Source organism: Bombyx mandarina, chromosome A1, assembly GCF_030267445.1.
Source record: "Bombyx mandarina strain Sakado chromosome A1, ASM3026744v2".
Lineage (NCBI taxonomy): Eukaryota > Metazoa > Arthropoda > Insecta > Lepidoptera > Bombycidae > Bombyx > Bombyx mandarina.
This window is the reverse complement of record NC_143234.1, coordinates 2,095,530-2,118,112: the sequence shown is the minus strand read 5'-3', so window position 1 is coordinate 2,118,112 and position 22,583 is coordinate 2,095,530. Positions and strand designations below refer to the sequence as shown.

Sequence of the window (22,583 nt, the reverse complement as noted above, 5' to 3'; positions counted from 1 at the left end):
GAAATTCGACTATAATTAATTGAAATTATAAGTTTGTACACTATTATGATTCCATTTCCACATACTTCTATAATCACAAATTTCGCCAAGACTATACTATAGAAAAATATTAATAAAAACAAACAATATTTAATCTATTCTCAATTTGACCACAGACGTCAAGAACAAAAGTTTGACAATAAATAAATAGTATTCATGCGTGTGTGCGTCAAATACATGGTAGTGTGTGTAATGTTTTCTTTATTGATGTAATGTATCTTTTATGCGTTATTTTATTTATGAAATATTAGCATTGTGCACTTCTTCTCTATATTCTCTATAAGTGTGAAAAATTTCATACTCCTCCGTCCGCGCAATTTTCGTAAAAAGGGTTACAAAGTTTTTGCTTCACGTATTAATATATATAGTCGGATTTTTTATTAGACGAAGTAAACTGACGTTTACTGTGTTGTCAGTTTTTGATGAAATAAAAATAGTGTTGTGACAAAGTGAACGATTGAAAAAACTCCTGAATTAATGAAATTGCCTCGATTGTCTAGTGAATAGTTAGTGTGCCGAACTGCCGATATCGGGCACGGGGTTCGAATTTTAGCCGTGCTTTGTACATACCAACGAGTTTTCGACGAAACATTATGTTCCTATGGTATCTACCTGTACTGAATACCGAGTGTTTTAAACATTAAGAAAAACATTGCGAGGAAGCTTGTAAGACTGTCCTATTTCCAATGCATCATATAGTTGAAACTATAGATGTATAAAATATAACAATTATAGGTACATAGGTAATGAAAATAAAAAAAACTGATTGTAGTTACATACTACTAGTAACATATTATTATATTGGATCACTTTAATACAATTTTATTGTAAAATATAAATAATATTCTTTTATAGTTTGAAATTAATGAGTAACTCTTCACACTCATTGTTCATTTATGTGATTGAACGAGAACTGAACGCATCACTATTACTTTAAATATAGCAACATTATTTCACAAAGTGACATTAGCTACTGTCAGCTGGCTTCGTCTAATTAAAAATCCGACTATAGATATTTTAATGGAACATCAAAACATGATCGTTTCCAGGTCAACTAATCCCGAACTCTCCAGCGGCGCGCTGCGGGCTGCTACACGTGGGGGACACCATCATGGCCATCAACCACGCGCCCGTCCGCAACCTCTCCCACCCCGAGGTGGTGGCGCTCATCAAGCGCTCCGGCACCACCGTCACCCTCACCGTGCTGCCGCCGGAGACCAGGCTCGACTGACGAAGGCTCTACTGTAGCTTCGAAGGCACGTACTAGTGCTGTTCACAGCCGATAAAAAAAAATCGATACTTTAACTTTCGATAAATACGCTCGGAATAGTGATGTCCAATCTACGATGTTATTAGATAAATATGACTGTGACAGAAAAGTGACGACTTCGGTGAAATGTAGTTTATCTTCGTTCTCGAATCGAGCATGAGGACTCATGAGCGAACTCTGCTCACAGATAAGCTCGGTGGTTAGTTTTTAAAACGAATTGAAAAACAGCTTTAACCCTGCGGCAGCTGCGTAGATAATAATTAGTGCTAATAAAAACTATCGATTTCTTCCGAGTACAGTAAACGACCCGTCCTTTGAAAAAAAAAAACATTACGTATTGTTGCTCTTTTTCTTCGTTTTTAACTTTAATATTACGTAGTAATATATATTTTTTTATGTAGATTATAAATGGATTTACAATCTATTAAGAAATAAAGATTAATAATAATTTGAATTCGAAATCATTGTTATCAATAAGTAAGTCAGTAGGTAAAATGTATTCTTCAAACACATACACACGTTGAATAATTATAAACAAAAAAATGGTTAGCATAATAATAATGTAATAGTTGTAAATAATGAAAAATAAAAGGAGTATCTTTCTTGGCGCTGCCATAACTTCACGTGATAGTGGTATTCATCACGTGTAGTGATGTCCATGGACCGCAGTAAAGCATCGGACATGGATCAACGAGGAGAGCTTCGTAATAAATTAATTTAAATGTGTTTTGGTGACTGGTGATTTAAACGTGTCTTAGTACTACGCTTTGGAAATTATAATTCGTTATAGTCTATGTGTATACGGATGAACGAGTTCACGGCCCAGCTGATGTGATGTGGTTGCCGGAGTCCATGGACAATATTACCTGAATGTCGTCACCCAGCCTGGGACATGAACACAAATTGAACAACACCCTCCAAATTGGAGCGTAACCACTCGTCTGGGTTACAGTACGTCTTCCATTGCGGTAATTTAAAAAATGTTTGGGTCATCGTTACGCGATGTTGATCTTCCATCGTGAAAATTATCCAATGAACGCGATTTGAGTACATAATAGAATAATTAGAAAAAATATAAAGGCCAGTGGGATTCGAACCACGGGACAGTCGCATCGTTTGATGCAAACGCACCAGGCGTCTTATCCTTTAGGCCACGACGACCTTGTTATAGTGGAAACAAAAAAAATCTTAGCAGGGTTTTGATTAGCACGACAAATGTACTGGTACAGTAACTAAAGTCGCATAGCGGTTTACGGTCAGAACCAAAAGCGACATGACCGAAATAAAAAAAATAAAATAAAAACAAAGCACTTAATAGTTTGTAAGGTGAAATATTTAGTTAGACCACCGAATTCAGATGATATTTTGATACTAAATTAAAAATAAACTTAGTTAATGAATATAAAAAAAAGAAAAAATTCTTATCGTAGAATGAGTGAATAGTGGAAATGTTAGTTAATATAATTAAAGTACAGAATAAAGGGGAGAAAAAAATTAGCTAATTTTTGCTAATCTGAAATACACAAACCGAAGTCGACTTGAGACTTGTAATGGAATTATTTCATTTAGTAATAATATTAAAAAATCATTAAAAAAAATGTAACATGTTACAGTTTATTTAATGCACTTTTTGTAAAGTAATTACCTAAATATTACACTGTTGTGTGACGAAACATAGATATATACATATATAATCTTTTTATTCGAATAAATTTCTTCTAAAAAAACAATAAGATGTTGAAGTTTATTATCATTGTGAGATATAAACATTGTTATATAAAAGTGAAGACTACTATATGTATGTATATAGCCATTACATTTAATTTCGAATTAAAATTTTGACCCATAATGAATTTAAAATGTTAAAAAAATTAAAACGTTAAAACTAAATTTTTGAAGTACTTTTACCTGATATTAAACATTTCATGAAATTTAATTAAACCTAAAAATTCAGAGCCTTCATTACAAAATCAACTCTGCTATTGGTATGATAGTGCAGGACTAAAACAGAATTACCAGACGGATACACACCCATTCCAGAAAAACTAAAAGTGGATGAATTCATTCTGCAACAAAATTATATTTATATACACCGTGGTTATCATAACTCTGTTTATTTTTACCTTATATAGTCTGCGGTACAAATTTTTCAAAGGAGTGTCAATTCAAAAGCAACTTTAATTATACTTAAAGTACTACTTACTTATACTATAAGATGGGGGAATGAAATATACAGACTAATAGTTTTTTGCAATTAAATTAGGTTGTAGTAGTTACACAATCACACAGGTGTGGTCACACGAAATTTTCAGAATTTCCATGAAAATTATGGACGCCCTATCCAACCTTGAGTCTTCGAGCAAAAAATAAGAGCGAAATCTTCGAACAATTAATCAATCCATACGATAAATCAATATTTTATATGGCTAATGAGATAATATTCGCAGACAACATCTTCAGGGTGGCAAATAGAATGTAGGAGTGTTGAAAAATTTGTATGTTACAGGAAAAAATAAATGCATGATTTTATTTATCAATACGTTGACATTTTGAACTTGTAACGGTATACATAATACCAAACCCGTGAGCGCCACTAGTCTGAATTTATACGAAGACCCACACATTCCAGTGATACCCAACCTGGGGTACGCGAACCCCAGTGGTCGGGGTCTCATTGGGGACACGTGAAATGTATATTGGTAATAGCGGAAATACCAAGAAGTTAAAACAGTTGACTTATAAATACATTATTAAAATGTAATATGTCTACATTCCAATGAAGCTTAAAACTAATAACTTAATAGAAGCCGACCGACCGATAGAAACGAGACGCATTTTTAGGTATCAGGGGAGGGACATTCATTAATGAAAAGTTTTATTAAGGGTAACGTATACAGTAACGGAGAAAAGTTTGAGAAACACTGGTCTGAACGAATTTCATAGAGATTCATACAAATCAGTAAGGTAGCTTGCCGTCTAAAAAGTCTTACCAGATAAAATATATTATTAATACATATATGTACATCATATAAAAATGTTATTGATTATTATACCATAAATGTTATTAACTATAAGCAATTTACCAAGTGCCTTTTGTAACCGTCGTCTTGCCTCGTCAGATTTTGTAAAAAACAAAAATAAATATATTTTAATATTTAAAATGGAAATGTATCCAAAGATGAAGCTCAATTAATATCAGCACTAAAAAAAATTTTTTTTTTCACTCTATGTTATGCATTAGATTAGATTTTTAAGAGCTATATTTTTTTTAAATGTCTTACGGTATCATAATTAAATTGTTAAAATATAATGACATTATGAAATTCGATTCCATTTGTTTATTTAAGACTGAATACCTTTTATTTTACTTTTTAGGTTTCTATGTCCCTTGTATGTTGATAAAGTGCCCATGTAATTAATGTAGCTTTTGCGAAATATTTCTTAATGATTTTGTAATTTTTTTTTTATTATTTCTTTAATGTCACATTTTATGTATATTAGTCATGATAATGTATAATTAAAACCTCTCAATAAATAAGTTTATTCGGAAAGGCAGTTTCATTCACAAAACAATAAATACAACAAGTACTTATGTACTTACCAAATAAATTTATTTTGATAAATCTGAATTAAAATTGTTGGTACACAAATAAAAATATACACAAATAAAGGTACACAAATGATCAGACTTATGAACTTAAACCCTAATTTATTTATTTATTTTACTAGTGACGTCATCAGTCAAAACAGCAATGAGTTGTTGGCCTATTAATCGGTAAGTGGCGACGTAAGTACTTAAAGATATCATTCAATTATGCATGACTGTGGGAAGCGGAACGTTTTGAGTGAGAGAGATGAATGTATGAGGAAGAACGGGACGGAAGGGAGAAGATTAAGATAGCGATCGGGCATTATGAGCACTGAGCAAGTAATATTAGGAGTGTGAACATTTTACGATGCGTGTTAACATATTAAATTTTGTTACTTTTCCAAAAAAATGGTAATTTACTTTGAGCTAATCCCACATTACTATTTTAAAGAAATATACTTTTCCATTATATGTGTATTATAAGCCTCTTCTGGTCTGTTGATTTAATGATTGGGACTTCTTAGAAGACTTGCTTTAAAATGATAAAATCTTCTAAAATTAATTTAAAACTGTACAGGTGCTATCTTCGCTTCGGAGCCACTCCTTCCAGGCGCGGTAGCCACCTGCATGATCCAGTTGGTATAGGTGTCGATTCTGGTGAAGACATCGGGGTGCTCGTCGTCACCGCAGCCCTCGTGGTAGGAAGCAGTGCCGACTAGAACTTGGCCGATGACCATGGGCGCTCCGGAGTCGCCGAAGCAAGTGCTGCGGCCGACCTCGTTGGCGCAGATCACGCCTAGATTGAAGTTTAGTCAATAAATAAATAGTTCAAAACTTATAAAGAAGTTTTTGATGTGAATAGCAAGATTTAGTCCCGGCTCATTGAATCCTCACGAATAAACAAAACCCGTAATACCACCCTTAAAATAGCTTACTCGACTACCAGACATCGGATAATATATTGCCTAATCCATGAACCCTGAAATGACGAAGTATTTAAATAACAAAAAAATGGTGCGCGTGCGACTTGGTGCACGTGAAAGAAGTGAAAATTCTTTTGCGGTGTGTAGTATTGTGGTTTCCTTTAAGTTTCATCCATAAATCAAATTACTCTTGTAATAGGGAATACTGGGTATAAGAGGAACGACCTATGGTAGAATTATTTTGTCCGTGCAGTTTGGGTCATAAATAATCGGAGCGGTGAAGCGAATATTTCGCTCTCTCTTCCACTCACGAGCCTACGGACGGGCGGGCATAGTGACGCGCATTATTGTTTTCGATAAGCGTTATCGATAGTGTATTTCGTTTTGTTATTTTGTGGGTTAGTGATAAAAATAAAAGTAAAAATCACTAATCGAACACTTATATAGTTCGCCTTGTCCTTTTCCTCTCTCTACGGTCGAGTGATTCGCGAGACGCTCTGTCTGTTTTCTCCCTCTCGCTCTTCCTAAATTGTATCTTTTCTCCCTAGCCATAACGAATCTGTCGCCAGTTAAATTTGACTCTCAACGAGCCTAAAGAAGTTTCACTTAAAAAATCTGAACAAAATTACAATTACTTCTTATATTCATAGAAGTTATAAATCTCGTAAGCGTAACCACAAACACGACGAGTTTGGTCATGTTTAATCTTGAAAAATTATAGTGTATTTCTATCAAGTCTATATTGTGTTTGCTAGTAAATAATATACAAAATAAAAAATATGTTTCCAGAATGTTCTGTTCGACTTACGATCAGAAATGTCGACTTTAGTAGAACCACTGTAAATGGCTTTGCATCGCTCAATGTTGATCTTTCTTTGGGTGATGGTTTTCAGGGTCTCCAGCTGTGGACCGCCTACCTAAAAGTTGAATATTGAATTGTTACTTAAAAAATATTTCAAGTGACTCACAATTTAATTTAAAATATGGTCGATTATTATTATATACTAGCTGATCCGGCAGACATCGTAGTGCCTCAATCGATCAATAAAAGACCGGTCCAGCCGCTCTCGAGTTTTAGCGAGACTAACGAACAGCAATTCATTTTTATATATACAGATAGATAGATAGATGATCGAAAGCATGCTAGAATTCAGAAGGAGTCTGTGTCAGTCTGACAGATTTAATGATTTAATCACGACTATGTTTTTGACATTAAATGTAATAGTATTTTCTACATCGGCCTTCCTTAACCTAAAAGTTCCTCCTAGGTTATGGGGTATCGAAAAACATTAGATAAGAAAAGGTAGATGCAGCCGCAAAATAATTATTAAAATCTTTAACAGAGACACTGAATCCGTGTGAGAAACGAATCCGTGCCTTGTGGTACAATTTGTTTTGGGATGCAAGAATTGCTGGGGGCACGGAGGCCTTCCCATCTTCCAGGATGAGCGTGTGGTGCAGCAGTCAGCGTCACTTAAGCACCAGACAACGAAGCAAAGAAGCAATAATACATGAAGCTGTAATTATATTCACTAGTAGGTATTATCTATTAGAAATACATTCGTTTTGAGTTTTTTAAAGCACATATTTATCTAACGCGTGATGTGAAACAGATGTTTCCTCTAATAACCGATGTCCGTCTAGGGTTGTCACGTTACGAGTTTTTGAAAAATAAGAGTACAAAAAATATATCTCTTAAAATAGAAATAAAAGAAACTATATTGTGGATTCAATAATATAAGTAAAGTTTCATAAAAATTTAAAAGCTTCGCTACATTTTTTCTGGTATTATGACGCCTGCACTTTCGTGATAAATCATACCTTTATGTGGCTTAATTCAAAATTCTTGTTTTTTTGTAAACACCAAAAATGTAATTGAATTGTAACTTTTTAGTTTGTCGTTTTTAATACTATAAGATTCACTGAATAAACTCAAGGTATATATTCCAATTAACATCAGCTATGAGCCCTAATAATCGCTCAACATTTGGTGAATCATTACCTGGTTTGCTCATGTAAGCCATATATATTTTAACTGAACACATTAAAAGTACTTACGTATTCAAAACCCCAGCTAACGGTGGTAAGAGAAGTGCCATCGGGGATAAAAGTGTTTTGAGGAGGAAGGAAGAGCACGTTGACCGTGTTGCTGATGCCCAGGGCGGTAGCCAGGCGGATCACGGCAAGATCACCAGACTTTGGCTCTTCAACGTACCCAGGGTACTTGGTCACCTGTCCTACACGGACCACGGTACCACCGGATAAGCTGTTGGTAGAGCCAGCTCGGATCTCCATATTATCAAGGATAGCGCCACTGCAAAAAATCCCAAAAAGCTATCAACACAAATCATTACCCTAAGCGTAATGGGACACAAAAATAATTCGTGTCAGTATCGCGGTTTTGTGTAGTCCAATTTAGGCTCTAACTTAGGCGTTACGTTGCAAGTTTAGCTCATGAGTTCCTTGATCAGGATCGGGCCTATCTACATTCATCACGTACCTACACAATCTTTATCGATATCACCGCATATTTTAGCCACTGTAACTTGGGTATGTAGATACATTTGGGCAAAACGTATACAATTTCAGTATGAAATGCATCTTACAGATTTTTTTTTTTTTTTTGCTTGTATGGGTGGACGAGCTCACAGCCCACCTGGTGTTAAGTGGATACTGGAGCCCATAGAAATTTACAATGTAAATGCGCCACCCACCTGGAGATATAAGTTCTAAGGTCGCAAGTATAGTTACAACGGCTACTCCACCCTTCAAGCCGAAACGCAATACTGCTTCACGGCAGAAATAGGCAGGGTGGTGGTACCTACCCGTGCGGACTCACAAGAAGTCCTACCACCAGTAAAATAGACATGATAGAAGGTTACAAAAAAGTTAATGCTTTACTCACGTGAAACAATAGCCTGAAGTCACTACGTGCCAAGATGAGATCAACGAACCTACGCATCTTTGTACTCTGATGGCAGGCCTGGGGTAATAGTACACCAGGGCGACGATGTACGGAAACTGCTCTATGGTGGTGTGCTCACCGCCCACGAGACGAGTGTTGGGCGCTGCCGATACTGAAAATAATAATTTCATTCATAATATTATCCTAGTGAAAGCGACAATGTCCTTGGAACTGTAAGAGCTAATATTCAAGAATCTGTCCGTCTCCAAGATTTGCCAACTTCGTACATATATTTTTTTATGGTTGAAGGATTACTGCTGGCCTAGAGGCCTTTCCAGTTTCACCAGGACAGGTGGGCGAACAAAGGCTCAGCCAGGAGGGGTGGGATTTGCTAACAGCTGCCCGAGCGCCTCCTCTAACCTAACAACTCAAGAGCAACTGCTTCGCGAATGAATCTACTACCGGATCAGAATCGCGACGCGCTGAGAAGATCCAGCGAGTAGCTCAGCGGTCTGATGCATGGGTTAGGTTGCACGTCCAACTCTTTGCCGAATTCGACGAGTAGGGTTACCGATTGTACAAATATCATTTCTACACACGTACGTAGACGTTGCAAACTGTGCTTCCTTTTCTCCGTGGGTAATGAAACTGAATGCCAAATCCAGAAAAATACTCAGCATCTTTGGTCATGCCAATATTTTTTCGAGGCCCTTCATGTGGATCTTTTGACGATAAATCTCACGTATGTAGCTACAACTTGTCTTGACAGGATTCGCCTTCATTAGGGGCAAATTATAAAGATTATTTAAATGACCTGCCTTTGAACTTACCGGCGGCCACAAATGCGAGCGTCAAGTACAGCACCTTAGAAGCCATTTTCCAACTGACCAGTTATCACTAACAAAAAGTACATGTCCGTTCATCTCTATTTATATATATTGATCAGAAAATTGGCATAATCGTCATATCTATCGAATGATACAAGTATGTACAGGGTATTTCAAAATAATAGCTTGAATGGACCTCGAAATAACGAAAAAATAGGATTGCAAAATGTTATTGCTTTAACGGAGTAGACTAGCTTGTTAATTTTAAAGAGATTTTAATGGGATCGTATACCTACTTGTAGCATTCAATTCCATTTCCCTGACTATTTTCTATCGCAAAGTCATAATGCCGCTTAAAAGTGTAAAACTTGCCTATTCCGGGCAAGTTACTTTTGAATATAAATTGGAGATGTGACAGCTCAACATAGAATTATTAAAATAAATAAATTTGAAGTCGTCGTGGCCTAAAGGATAAGACGTTCAGTGCATTCGTGTTGAAGCGGTGCACCGGTGTTCGAATCCCAGGCGGGAACCAATTTTTCTAATGAAAGACGTACTCAACAAATGTTCACGATTGACTTCCACGGTGAAGGAATAACATCGTGTAATAAAAATCAAAACCCGCAAAATTATAATTTGCGTAATTACTGGTGGTAGGACCTCTTGTGAGTCCGCATGGGTAGGTACCACCACCCCGCCTGTTTCTGCCGTGAAGCAGTTATGCGTTTCGGTTTGAAGGGTGGGGCAGCCGTTGTAACTATACTTGAGACCTTAGAACTTATATCTCATGGTGGGTGGCGCATTTACGTTGTAGATTTCTATGGGTTCCAGTAACCACTTAACACCAGGTAGGCTGTGAGCTTGCCACCCATCTAAGCAATAAAAAAAGCAATAATTCGAGATTGGAATCAATTAAAAAATCATCATGCTGTATAACACAACCCTTGTAGCATGAACATTAGCTTAATGATAAAATGTAACATTAATCTTGCACGTACGCTTTTATCTAAGTCTGCGTAAAATTATTTGATTACAATCAAAGCCTATTAATAATAATATTATCACTAATAATAATTTCAGTATTAAAAGCTTAAATAGCACGCTATCATTCACATTTTTCATGTGATAAATCCAGTGTGGTTTGACCCAATAACGAAAGTTCAATTCAAAAACGTAATGTATATGTTCAAATTTATTTATGATTAACAATTTTTCTAAATTAAGTCGTCGTGGCCTACAGGATAAGACGTTCGTTGTATTCGTATCTTCCGATTCAAAGGTGTTCGAATCCCGCAGACAAGTACATACTAATTTTTGTAATGAAATACCTACGTACTTAACAAATGTTCACTATTGACTTCCACGGTGAAGGAATAACATCGTATAATAAAAATTAAACCCGCAAGATTATAATTTGCGTTGTTAGTGGTGGTAGGACGTCTTGTGAATCCACACGGGTAGGTACCACCACCCTGCCAATTTCTGCCGTGAAGCAGTAATCCGTTTCGATTTGAAGGGTGATGCAGCCTTTGTACTGTACTGAGACCTTAGAACTCATATCTCAAGGTGGGTGACGGCATTTACATTGTAGATGGCTATGGGGTAACCACTTAACATCAGTTGGGTCGTAACCTCGTTCACTCAACTTAGCAATAAAAAAAATAAAAAAAATGGCTATCAATGGCTGTACAAAACAAACACACATTCTAAATTGTTTGCAATTTGGTCAATCCGCCGCAGACATCGCAACGCAGTATGTACGAGAATCGAGCGAAAGAAAATGAATGAGTCCTTATCATCAATATACATGATAAGTACTCAAAGACCATGTACTACTACTGATTTTCGTTAATGCTATACTCGAGATATTGTTATAATACACTTAAACGATTCGGAGATGTATAATACATAAATGTTTGAATCCCCGACAGAGTCGCTCAAAAGAACACCATCGTTTTCGTAACTTAGACAACAAAGACACTCCTTCCTGCCTCATTCCAAATTGCAGTCTATAAATATTTCGGCTCATCGAATGTGGTCAGTTTTAAAGAACTTAGTTGCAAGCACTTAGGCTATCTATAAAAAAGGGCTTTATGTAGTAACAAAAGTATGCTTAAAGCCCAAAATACCCCTTTCAGTTTGTGATCCCGGCCTGAGAACAATATTTTCGTGTACAACCAGTATAATATATGTATATCAAAGGGTGAAAAGCTATTTAGTTTAAGCTACATGTTTTCAATTTTAAAGGAGAGCCATATAAAGTTTAAAATTTGGAAAAAAGATCATAACAAAAAAACTTCTCCGCTATAACAAAAATTTCAACGATATTTGACGTTGTTTTATTTTTTTAAATAAAAGAACACTTATTGCAGCATAACTATAATAGTTTGACATATGCTGTCGCGACATTTTTTGTAAATAATAGGTAATATGTTCTACAAAGTCGTAGTACATTATTTTATTCTATCATCAATAGTTTTCGCAGGGCACGCGATCTAAAGAATATTTTAGATAATTTTTTATACTTTGGATTACATTATTGGAGTTTTAGTAAATATCCCTAATTTTTTTCAAAAAAGGGTATGTCACTGTAAAACCTATGTCACTCGGGAATAGTGTAGCTTCCAAACAGTGAATTAATTTTTCAAATCGGTTCATTAGTTTTGGAGCCTATTCAATACAAACAAATCTTTCCTCTTTATAATATTAGTATAGAGTATAGATAGAGTAAACTTAATTGAAGTTCAATTAATAACATGGAACTGTTGATGGTTGATACCAAATAAAACGAATCTTTAATTACAAAGATTGATGTCGCGTATTGAGCGAAATCTCGCTTAAACCAAATAGCATTTCACCCCTCAGTGTATAGATATTGTCATGTCTGTCAATAGTTCGTTAATCTACATGCTGTTGTTAATGTCCATGACGATTGGCTAGGTAGGCCATTACCGTTTTCTTCGATGCGAATGAGACATTTGCGATTTCTCATGAAAACGTGAAATTGAGATTACGACCTTATATCTTGAGGTAAACGGTGGCGTCTTCAATATTCAGCGGAGCGCTCGTAAGCCCGTTCCTTATTCGGCTCAAAAAAGTGTAATACCTCTGACTAGATGCAGGGTGACTTCGGTCTCTGGCGTGATGTACTGGAATATCTGCGCGACCATCTCGTTTCCACTTTCCACACACGACCAATTTCATTGAGAAGATTCTGTCCGGCTAAGGATTCGTAAGAAAATAAGTAAGAAGTATTTGCTGGGTGGGAACGTGGAAACCTTATCACAATTTTTATTATATGAGTGAAAGAGTTCAAGGTCGACCTGTGGTTGTGGTTACCGGAGACCATGCTTACTTACGGTTACCACGGTTACTGGTGGTAGGACCTCTTGTGAGTCCGCATCGGTAGGTACCACCACCCCGCCTATTTCTATCGTGAAGTAGTACCGTGGGGTAGCCGTTGTAACTATACTGAGACCTTAGAATTTATATATCATGGTGGGTGGCACATTTACGTTGTAGATGTCTATGGGCTCCAGTGACCACTTAACACCAGGTGGGCTGTGAGCTCGTCCACCCATATAAGCAGTAAAAAAAAAAACATGGACATAATACAAGAGGTCGGACTCTCAATCTTAACATATAACGGCTGATCTTTTAAGCCAGTGTGCTTAGTGCTTAGTGCGAGTTGAGTGTCGTGCAGACTTAAAATGGCGTCATCCCCGTCTCTTCGCCTGGATGTCATAAAAGACGACGGGGTTCACCAGAGATTACTCTAAGTATTACGCCAGCGTACTGCGATTGCTAATAGGCAAGTACCATATCCTGCCTATATCTGCCGCGAAGATGTCATTCGTTCAATGTGCTTAGTGCGAGTTTTTTAACGTTCTCGATAACGTAAAAGTTAACTCAAATTTGTACGGAGTTGGAACGTTTGTCTACGTTTGCCGCTTTAAGCGCTGTTTCAACTGCTTACAAATTTGAGTTAACTTTTACGCTATCGAGAACGATAAAAAACTCGCACTAAGCACACGGAACAAATAATTACGTTGTAGAAATGGGATGTTGATACTACCGACAAGTATAGAATCACAATATGCCCTATTACATGTTTCCCACCAACCAGTAAGGACGTATTTCATTTTTTACATACGACTGAAAAAAATTGTTCACTAAACAGAGTAGATAAATTGCTATGTACATAAATAAATATTTTTTAAACGCAAACTAAATCATGTGGATGTTGCCATACTTACCTAATGTCCGTTCTAAATGTTTGCATTTTGCATTTTTCCTATTTCCTCCAATTTTTTTGCCTAGATGGGTCGACGAGCTCACAGTCCACGTGGTGTTATGTGGTTACTGGAGCCCATATATATCTACAACGATATAAGTTCTAAGCTCTCAACATAGCTACAACGGCTGCCCCACCCTTCAAACCGAAACGCATTACTGCTTCACGGCAGAAATCGGCAGGGTATATGGTACCTATGCGCACGGACTCACAAGAGGTCTTACCACCAGTAATTTCGCAAATTATAATTATGCGAGTTTAATTTTTATTACACGACGTTATTCCTTCACCGTGGAAGGCAATCGTAAACATTTTTAAGTACATATTTCATTAGAAAAATTAGTACCCGCCTGCGGAATTCAAACACCATTGCATCGCTAGATACGATTGCACCGGACGTCTTATCCTTTAGACCACGACGACCTCGTCTCCATGGTATTGTAAGTTATAGAGGTAAATTGGATGACGTTTTAACTTGAAACTAGTTTTTTCTGTGAGAAAAAGTTTTATGTGCGATTCGACACATGAGCTTAAAGCAAAAACTCTTTAGAAACTACAGTGAAACACAATGACATTAACTATCAAACGAAATTATTGGTGTTAAATTCTCGTGGCAATTTTATGGAATGCAAATTTTTTGTAATTTTCGATATATTTCTTTGAAACACAATTAGAATGGGAAATCACAATATTAAAGCGGCACAAAATAAGTTTTGTGACAAACAAATTAGTGCAGGCGATGTGGGAACATTTTCAAATGGCTCTACTATAAGAAAATTCACAAAAAATCAAGGGCCAGGAAGACCAAGAAAAACAGGAAAAATACAAAGCTCTCGTGAAAAAGATAGCATTAAGCTGTCACGATCTGATATACAAAGAATTAAAAACATGCTTAACGAGAGTAGACCTGTAATGTTAACACTTATGGATCCGAACAGAACTAATTTGTATCCCCAGAACATCTATCCATTGAATGGATCTCTTTCTGAAAAGTATTACAAAAAAACTTCAAAAACATCATGTCGAAGAGTAAAATCAAACCCGTGTTCTGATTTCTGTCCTGAATGTCATTAAAATCTATTATTTACAGCTTCAAAAATAAGCATTTTTAGGTTTTTATTTGTGAAATCGTTTTAGTTTTTAACTGGTTATAAAATTAACTTGACGTTTGCGTTACGTTCCACGGGTAAACGAAACTCGATTTATAGCAACACAGGCCACTGGCGCGCCGTCTTCGTGTTCCGAGGTGATCCGCGCGTGTCATTGGAAATAAAGTTTTCTTAATGTTTTCACTGCGAAATTCAATAGTAATTATATCAAATTAATAAATCGTGTGTAGTGATTATGTGCTGTTATCTTGTGAGTAGCTGAGGTGTACGATAAGGGTAAGATAACTAAAAAAATATCTACTTGTTCGTGCTGAACTGTCGGTAGTTTTAACTATGTTTTTGCTGAGTTTCCCTATTTTTAAGTTGAAAAATAATTTTTTTTCGAGAAGTGATTTGGAATTTTAACGTAGATTCTTTAGTGTGATTTTGTAAAAAAGCAGTTTTGTAAAGGAAGAATATTTTAAATAACATTGTACTTATATTGTTTCAGTTTTGACTTTTAAATCATTGACATTGATACTTAAGTATCTCATGTTTAAGTTATTTTCTTAGCCACATATATAACGCTGGATATTGTTTTGAAGTTGAAAAAAATTTACATCTTTAAGTAACCACCTACATACTATAAAGATAACTAACTACCTACCAAAAAGAAAAGTTAATTATTCAAATTATCTCCTTGAACTCATTAACTGCAGTATGATCTTACATTGGAAAAATATATGTAATTGACTAATTAAGTCTGTGAATCAACATTAAGTATATAAATGAAAGTGAACTCCATTAGTAGCTATTAATGACTTAGTTTAAATTAATATTTTTCATAAATATAACTTTAAAAGTTATATTTTGTTACAAATTTTAATAAAAATAATAAATGATTACAATTTTGGCAACAATTCTTTTGATTGATTCATAATTTAAATTTATGACAAATTTAAAATCAATGAATAGTTTTATGTAAAAAAATCACATCATCATAAGGCTCATGTTTTTCTTATAAAACGAAATAGAGGTGTGCAGAGAAGTCATAGAATTTATTAAAAAATTAAAACCGATCTTATGTCCAGGATTGTTATAGTAATATATACACACTTGAAAGTTTTTTGTTCTTAACTTTAAAATGTTCAAAGTTGTAATACAACTATGTTGTTACAAATAGTAAGAGGTGACACCTTAAGGAGAATTCTATATTATGAACATTAAATAATGGAATAGAAATAAAGCTATGCAAACTAATAATGACCCCTTCAATTCTAGATATAATTAATTTAGTTAATGAATATATTATATCACTATTAATTAAGTATATATGACTCGGCAGAACAGCAATAGAAGTTATTGATTTATAGAGTCCAAGTTTGTTAGAAGTATTTTCTATTTTATTTTTTATATCTAAAGCTGAATTATATCAGTTTTCATCTGTTCATTATTTTGGATTTGAAATTATGTTATGAAAATTAATTCATGACGATTTAAAAATGGAGTTGACGATACTTCATTTTTGCTTTATTTATCCAAAGTATTAATAGAAGTGTACATAATTTCAAAGTTTCAACGACAGATCCACAGAAAAATATGTTTCTTTGGTAACGATGAGTGTAGTTGGACTCATAAGTAATGGTGATAGGTACAGATAATGTTCCGTACAGTAAGATACACTACCTACAGTACACTACCTAAAATACTCTACTGGGGACCATGGAACAGGTTCAGCATACAAGGGAAAAATAATTCTAGACATTTATTTGATATTTAATGACTATATTCCCTGATCTTAAACACAGTTCTGAGTTCTACATTTATAATAACATGACCTGAAAAAATACAAATAACAAACTCTATATCCAAACAAGAAATACAAAATCAACCTTATCTTTGAACCACTAATGAATATTCTTGTTTACTCTGAGATGGCAATAGCAGCTACCTTTTTAAAATAAACAGAGATTGTTTCATCAATCTGGAGGTTATGTATTAAAAATACTATGTAAAGTTGCGCCTTCCTTAAATCCTAGTTGATTGTAAGTAATTGTTATTAGTTTCTATTTTTAGCTATGAAATTATCATTAACTCTACAGAATTTTTATAATTCAGAATTTATACATATTAAACTCTAGTAATAAATCCTAAACGTATTGATAACCTTGTGCTACTCGTAAAATAAAGTTTTCCTCAACAACAATGCTTTATCGCTAAATAGCTATTTTCTAATTTTAGCATAATTTGAATGAATACAGCATGTAAACTGCACACATTTTGTGTTAACCGCTGATATGGACATGCCAATCAGTTGATGACATAACAATTCAATCTCCCACACACTCTTTAAATGTTCTAAATGGTTGTTAGTTAATAGAGGTTATGCACAGTGTGTAAATTTTCTGCTGTAAGGATTTTTTTATTGTTACTCAATTATCTAGTTTCTATGATAGCAAGCAGTAAAAATTTTTCAAACATTAATAAAAATCACGTTCAAGGGGTGGTAGGCTAATATTGGGTTTTATAACATCAAAATACTTAGTGAAGATGATTAATATGTTTAATCATCGAGATCAACTTTAAAATAATTAGTAGTGATTGTTCATCTCCTGCAAAGCCAGTGAAGAATCTGCGTGACGTACGTGAACAATGACGTCATTATTCTGTGGGTTCAGTTCCTGATTGAGTAAAAAATTTAATCAATAATTAATTGGCTGCATTTTGTTTATGCCGTAACAAAATATAAGACAGAGATAGAGAGACGGTATGCTTTATTGTACACGAAATAAAAAAAAATGCGAAATGTTAAATACAAAAAATACAATTGGCGGTCTCATTTATTTATTTAGTTGCACCGACAAAGTGATCATCGATACAAAACATTGCCAAACTGACAAAAGTACATGGCAGATGCGCCTCAACTATAGGTGCATTGACAACAAAACTAAAAAATATTGTACACGACCCGGTCTGTATGGCTGTTTCCGAGTCGTGTGATAATATTTTCTGCTGTCTGTTTGTGCGCTGGTAGAAGACGGCTGTTTCTTTCGATGGGTTTCGGCTTCTGTAGCGAGGTTTCACAGGTAACTGTCTGGTTCACTGGTAGCTGATTCACTGGTGGTTTTCTGATAACTGTACTATTGGAGAACTGCTGGTAACTGTTTCTGTCTTGCTGATGTTTCTTTGTCGGAGAGCTTCTGAGAACTGTTTCTGTCTTGATGATCTGCTGAGAACTGTTTCTATCTTGCTGATGTTTCTTTGTCGAAGATTCACTGGGAACTGTTTTTGCCTATAAATGGCCATCCTTTTATATTTATTTCAGTACCCCATCTCGCGACGCGCTATCGACGCGCCACTTTCGGGGGTCCCTTGATCTGTATGTTACCGTAGTGAAAGCGCTCCACAAATCGTTCCTATTGGTCTATTTACATTCTCTGATCTGATACACTAACATATTGACTATAAAATAACTTAAGATTATACATTTATTACGTAATCACTTATTAACGGTTAAATTAAATCTATTTGTTTCTTAAACTGTAAAAAACCCTATTTCGTCCTGCACATTACTCCCGCCGTGCGAGTCAGTCGCATTCTTCTCGGTGCAGGATGGTCTTTTTCGATGGGCAGGATCAGTAGCTTTCGTACTGGTCTCCGTAGAACTCCACCCTTGGTTCTGATGTCTACGGTGCGCCCCACGTTGTCGGGACCTGGATATGTCGCTATCACTTTTCCCTCGCATGTGTGTATTTCGTGACTGGCACTTCCACTTTTCATGGCGACGCCTCGGCCATAAGGCTCCCGCCGGTGCTGCAGCTGCTATATTTACTTTATCCATTGGTTTTGTTGTTTCTGACGCCGATTCCGTCGGCCAGGAGTCCTCTCGTTGGCGTAGGAATTCTGTCCCTCTGAACCATCTATGTTCATTTTGGTACGACATTGGGACGTCTCGGGTCACGTCGTCGGCTACGTTGTGCTTCGTGGGTAACCATCGCCTCCCGTTTATTGTTGAATTGTGTTCTATAGCTGTGAGGCGTTGGGCGACGTATGGTTTGTACGAGCGTGATCCCGTTCTTGTCCATCTTAACACTATCTCACTGTCGGTCCAGAAGGTCTTCGAGGTCGGCTTTCTTTCGTGTTTTCGACGAAAGTCTGTTGTTATGTGCACTGCATCTTTTAAAGTTTTGAAGTTATCCAAGTAGTCATCTACGTAGTGTCTGTTCTGTATTGCGACTGCCACCTCCGGGTGCGTGGCTTCTTGTTTCTGGGCGGTCAAGTTCTTTACATATATTGCTGTGGAAGGAGAACTTGACGCCCCGAAGATCAACGAGGTCATTCTGTTTTCTTCTGGGGGCTTGTCATCACGCTGATCTTTGCGCCAGAGATAACGGAGCGCGTCTCTGTCTTCATGTCTCAATTTCACTTGCATGAACATCTCCTTGATGTCTGCTGTTACTGCTATATTATGCTGTCTGAATCGCATTATCACTCCTGGTAGTGATTGGAGTAGGTCCGGTCCCTTAAGCAGCATATCATTTAAAACTACCCCTTTTGTTCTGGCGGCGGCGTCGTGGACGACTCGGAGTTTTTCCGGCTTTAGGGGGTTCACGACGGCGAAGTGAGGTAGATACCATGTTCTGTTCTCTGTTTTTGTTTTTGGAGCGGGCTCAGCGTAGCCTTTCGCGACGAGTGCTTCCATCTGTTCTGTGTATTTCTGTTTCAGTTCCGGATTACGATCGAGTTTGTTTTCTATATTTATCAGTCGCTTTAACGAGTTATTGTAGTTGTCTGGTAGACTGACATTATCTGTTTTCCAGAGCAGAGTAGTTTCGTATCTTCCATCTGTTGTGTGGACTGTATTGCTGTTGAGGATGCGAAGCGCCTGTTCCTCTGGGTCTGTTTTTGGTCTTCTTGGTGTGATGCATAGCGCATCCATAGCGAAATACTGTTTTACCAGATTTTCTATTTTATCATCTTCCTGGGTTTCGTTAGCATGATTTATGTAGTTTACATGGTGGCCTAGGGTACGAGTGCGACCTCCATGCAGTACCCAGCCTAGAGGTGTCAGTGACGCTATTGGCTGATTCCTGTTGCCTCGTCTAACTTTCGAAGCTAGTAACATGTGCCAGTTGTCTTGGCCAATCAGGATTCCAGGTTTCGGGTTCTCGTACGTGATGATGTCACTGATATCTCGTAGGTGCGAATACTCATCTATCTGTTCCTTTGGTATTTTTTGTGCTGTTACTTGTAGGTCGTTAACTGTTCTCGCTTGTATTATTTCTTTTCGACTGTTGAGGCCTCTGAGCGTGAGGTTGACTCTTCTTGACCTTGTTTCCATTGATTTTATGTTGTTAATCGCCTGTATGTGTAAGGGATCGATTGGTCCTGTTATTCCAGTCTTCTTGCAAATGATTTCGTCTATGAGTGTCACCGTTGATCCATCGTCAAGCAGCGCGTATGTATCAACCGTGCCTATCGGTCCTTGTACTTGGACTGGGATTATTTTCAAATAGGACTGTTTCTGTTTTCCGGTCCAAGCGGAATTAATGTTCTCTGTTGTTTCCTTGTCACTGTTGTCTGTTTTTTCAATTTTTCTGTCGAAGTGTAGCATCTTGTTGTGAGTATATTTGCAATCATTAATGCCACACGTCTTCGGTTTACAGTGGTGGGTTTTATTTCTATACTTGAGACATCGGAAACACAGGTGTTTATTCTTAGCGATGTCCCATCTTGTGTTTGAGTCTGCCTTCTTGAATATGTAGCAGTCTGTTGTGGTGTGTTCAGTGTTGCTACATACCGGACATTTAGCTCGTGATGGCTTCTCACTGACTAAGTGAACGCTCTGTGCGCGTCTGTTATGTTGTGCGGGCTGCGAGTAGTGCCCCGCCTGTTCAGGCTGTGCATAAGGGCTGCACAGTTCGGCTTCTCTTTTCATGAATTTTTCAAATTTAATTAGATCCGGATCCTCCTTCGGTTGTACCGCGGTGAAGTCGTAGTATCGGTAACGTAGTGTTGGTGTGAGTTTTTCTAACATTGTTTTGGTAGTTTCCGGATTATATAAGTAATGTGTGCAATTTAATGCACGAAGCGTAGCTACGGCGTTGGTCACCTTACTGGAGAATATACAAATGTCTCTTGGTGTTTCTGTTAGTCTTGGCAGAGCTCGTAGCGTGTCTAGCTCCGTTATGGCTATCGTTTCCGGTCTTCCGAATCGCGCTTCTAGACTTCTTATGACGTCGGACGGATCAGCATTTGTTATAAGTAATCCGTCAACGGCTTCCTTTGCCCTTCCTTTCAGGTTCCTTCTGAGTCTGTTTATATTTTCTGTTTTTGTAAAGGAGTTCATTGTCTCGTGATAGGCTGCGCGAAAGGATAGCCAGTCTTGGTGATTGCCGTTGAAGAATGGCAACTCTGTGTATCTTGGTTCGCGGGCGGCTTTGACGGCGAGTGTTATTGCTGCGGTTAGATCTGAGAAGTCTTGTTTGTCGCAGGTTCCCGCCGGTTTTTCATTATGCTGGTCGTCATTTTCTGTTTTTGTGGGTTGGGTTTCCAGCCACGTGCCCACTCTTTCATCGAGTTCTGACTTACTGTATTCTGATTCGCTGTTTTCGTCATCAGATCCAGCTTCGAGCGTGGCCAGTCGGGCGGCTGCCAATTCCACTTGTAGGCGGGCGAGCTCTTCTCTAGCTTTGGCTATCTTCTGTTCTTTTCTGTTTCGCGACCGGTCAGTTTTGACTGTACCGGCGCGCTGTTTTGTTGGCACGTCATTCTGTTTGACTATATACTGTTTGACGGCCTCTGTTTTTGAGTTCCCAGGTTTCTCTGCGAGTTTCGTCGTGGCTTCCGTGTTGGCTGTTGCGCACGATGATTCTGTTGTGGGGGCTACCAGACTCATGACGGTATTCGCGGTTGTTTCTGTCCACATGCTCTGTGCTGTAGCTGTGGTTTCTGAGGGCGGCGACTGTTTTGTTTCGATCCGTCCTCTTCCTGTTGACCGCGTTATCGGCATTGTTCCAGTTTCCTTTTCAAAACGTATCCTCTACCCGGCTCGAGAGAATAATGACATGTGTCCTCTATCCGGCTCGAATGGACCATGAAATGTACACGACCCGGTCTGTATGGCTGTTTCCGAGTCGTGTGATAATATTTTCTGCTGTCTGTTTGTGCGCTGGTAGAAGACGGCTGTTTCTTTCGATGGGTTTCGGCTTCTGTAGCGAGGTTTCACAGGTAACTGTCTGGTTCACTGGTAGCTGATTCACTGGTGGTTTTCTGATAACTGTACTATTGGAGAACTGCTGGTAACTGTTTCTGTCTTGCTGATGTTTCTTTGTCGGAGAGCTTCTGAGAACTGTTTCTGTCTTGATGATCTGCTGAGAACTGTTTCTATCTTGCTGATGGTTCTTTGTCGAAGATTCACTGGGAACTGTTTTTGCCTATAAATGGCCATCCTTTTATATTTATTTCAGTACCCCATCTCGCGACGCGCTATCGACGCGCCACTTTCGGGGGTCCCTTGATCTGTATGTTACCGTAGTGAAAGCGCTCCACAAATCGTTCCTATTGGTCTATTTACATTCTCTGATCTGATACACTAACATATTGACTATAAAATAACTTAAGATTATACATTTATTACGTAATCACT

The 22,583-nt window shown here is 37.2% G+C and overlaps 4 protein-coding genes across 4 annotated transcripts in view; 2 read left to right on the top strand and 2 right to left on the bottom strand.

The window, feature by feature from the left end:
• The window catches only part of Magi (membrane associated guanylate kinase, WW and PDZ domain containing protein magi), a 37,077-nt gene extending 32,217 nt beyond the window's left edge, over positions 1 to 4,860 (top strand). Inside the window, exon 22 of the mRNA XM_028169838.2 lies at positions 1,089 to 4,860. Coding sequence (XP_028025639.2) covers positions 1,089 to 1,270 — 182 coding nt within the window. The 3' untranslated portion in view covers positions 1,271 to 4,860. The remainder of the gene's footprint in view (positions 1 to 1,088) is intronic.
• On the bottom strand, positions 2,293 to 9,704 carry LOC114239612 (trypsin delta). Its single transcript, XM_028169903.2, has 5 exons — positions 9,557 to 9,704; positions 8,727 to 8,898; positions 7,880 to 8,135; positions 6,630 to 6,738; positions 2,293 to 5,694 (listed from the first exon to the last, which is right to left on the bottom strand). The coding sequence occupies exons 1-5, from the start codon at positions 9,600 to 9,602 to the stop codon at positions 5,462 to 5,464; spliced, it is 816 nt and encodes a 271-aa protein (XP_028025704.2). The 5' UTR covers positions 9,603 to 9,704; the 3' UTR covers positions 2,293 to 5,461.
• Positions 9,705 to 15,055: 5,351 nt separating this feature from the next.
• Itpr (Inositol 1,4,5,-trisphosphate receptor) overlaps positions 15,056 to 22,583 on the top strand; it is a 113,560-nt gene continuing 106,032 nt past the window's right edge. Inside the window, exon 1 of the mRNA XM_089739944.1 lies at positions 15,056 to 15,232. The gene's annotated coding sequence lies outside the window, so the exon portion shown is untranslated. The remainder of the gene's footprint in view (positions 15,233 to 22,583) is intronic.
• On the bottom strand, positions 18,471 to 21,947 carry LOC114252239 (uncharacterized). Its single transcript, XM_089739743.1, has one exon. It carries the CDS (start codon positions 21,945 to 21,947, stop codon positions 18,471 to 18,473), a length of 3,477 nt encoding a protein of 1,158 aa, XP_089595869.1.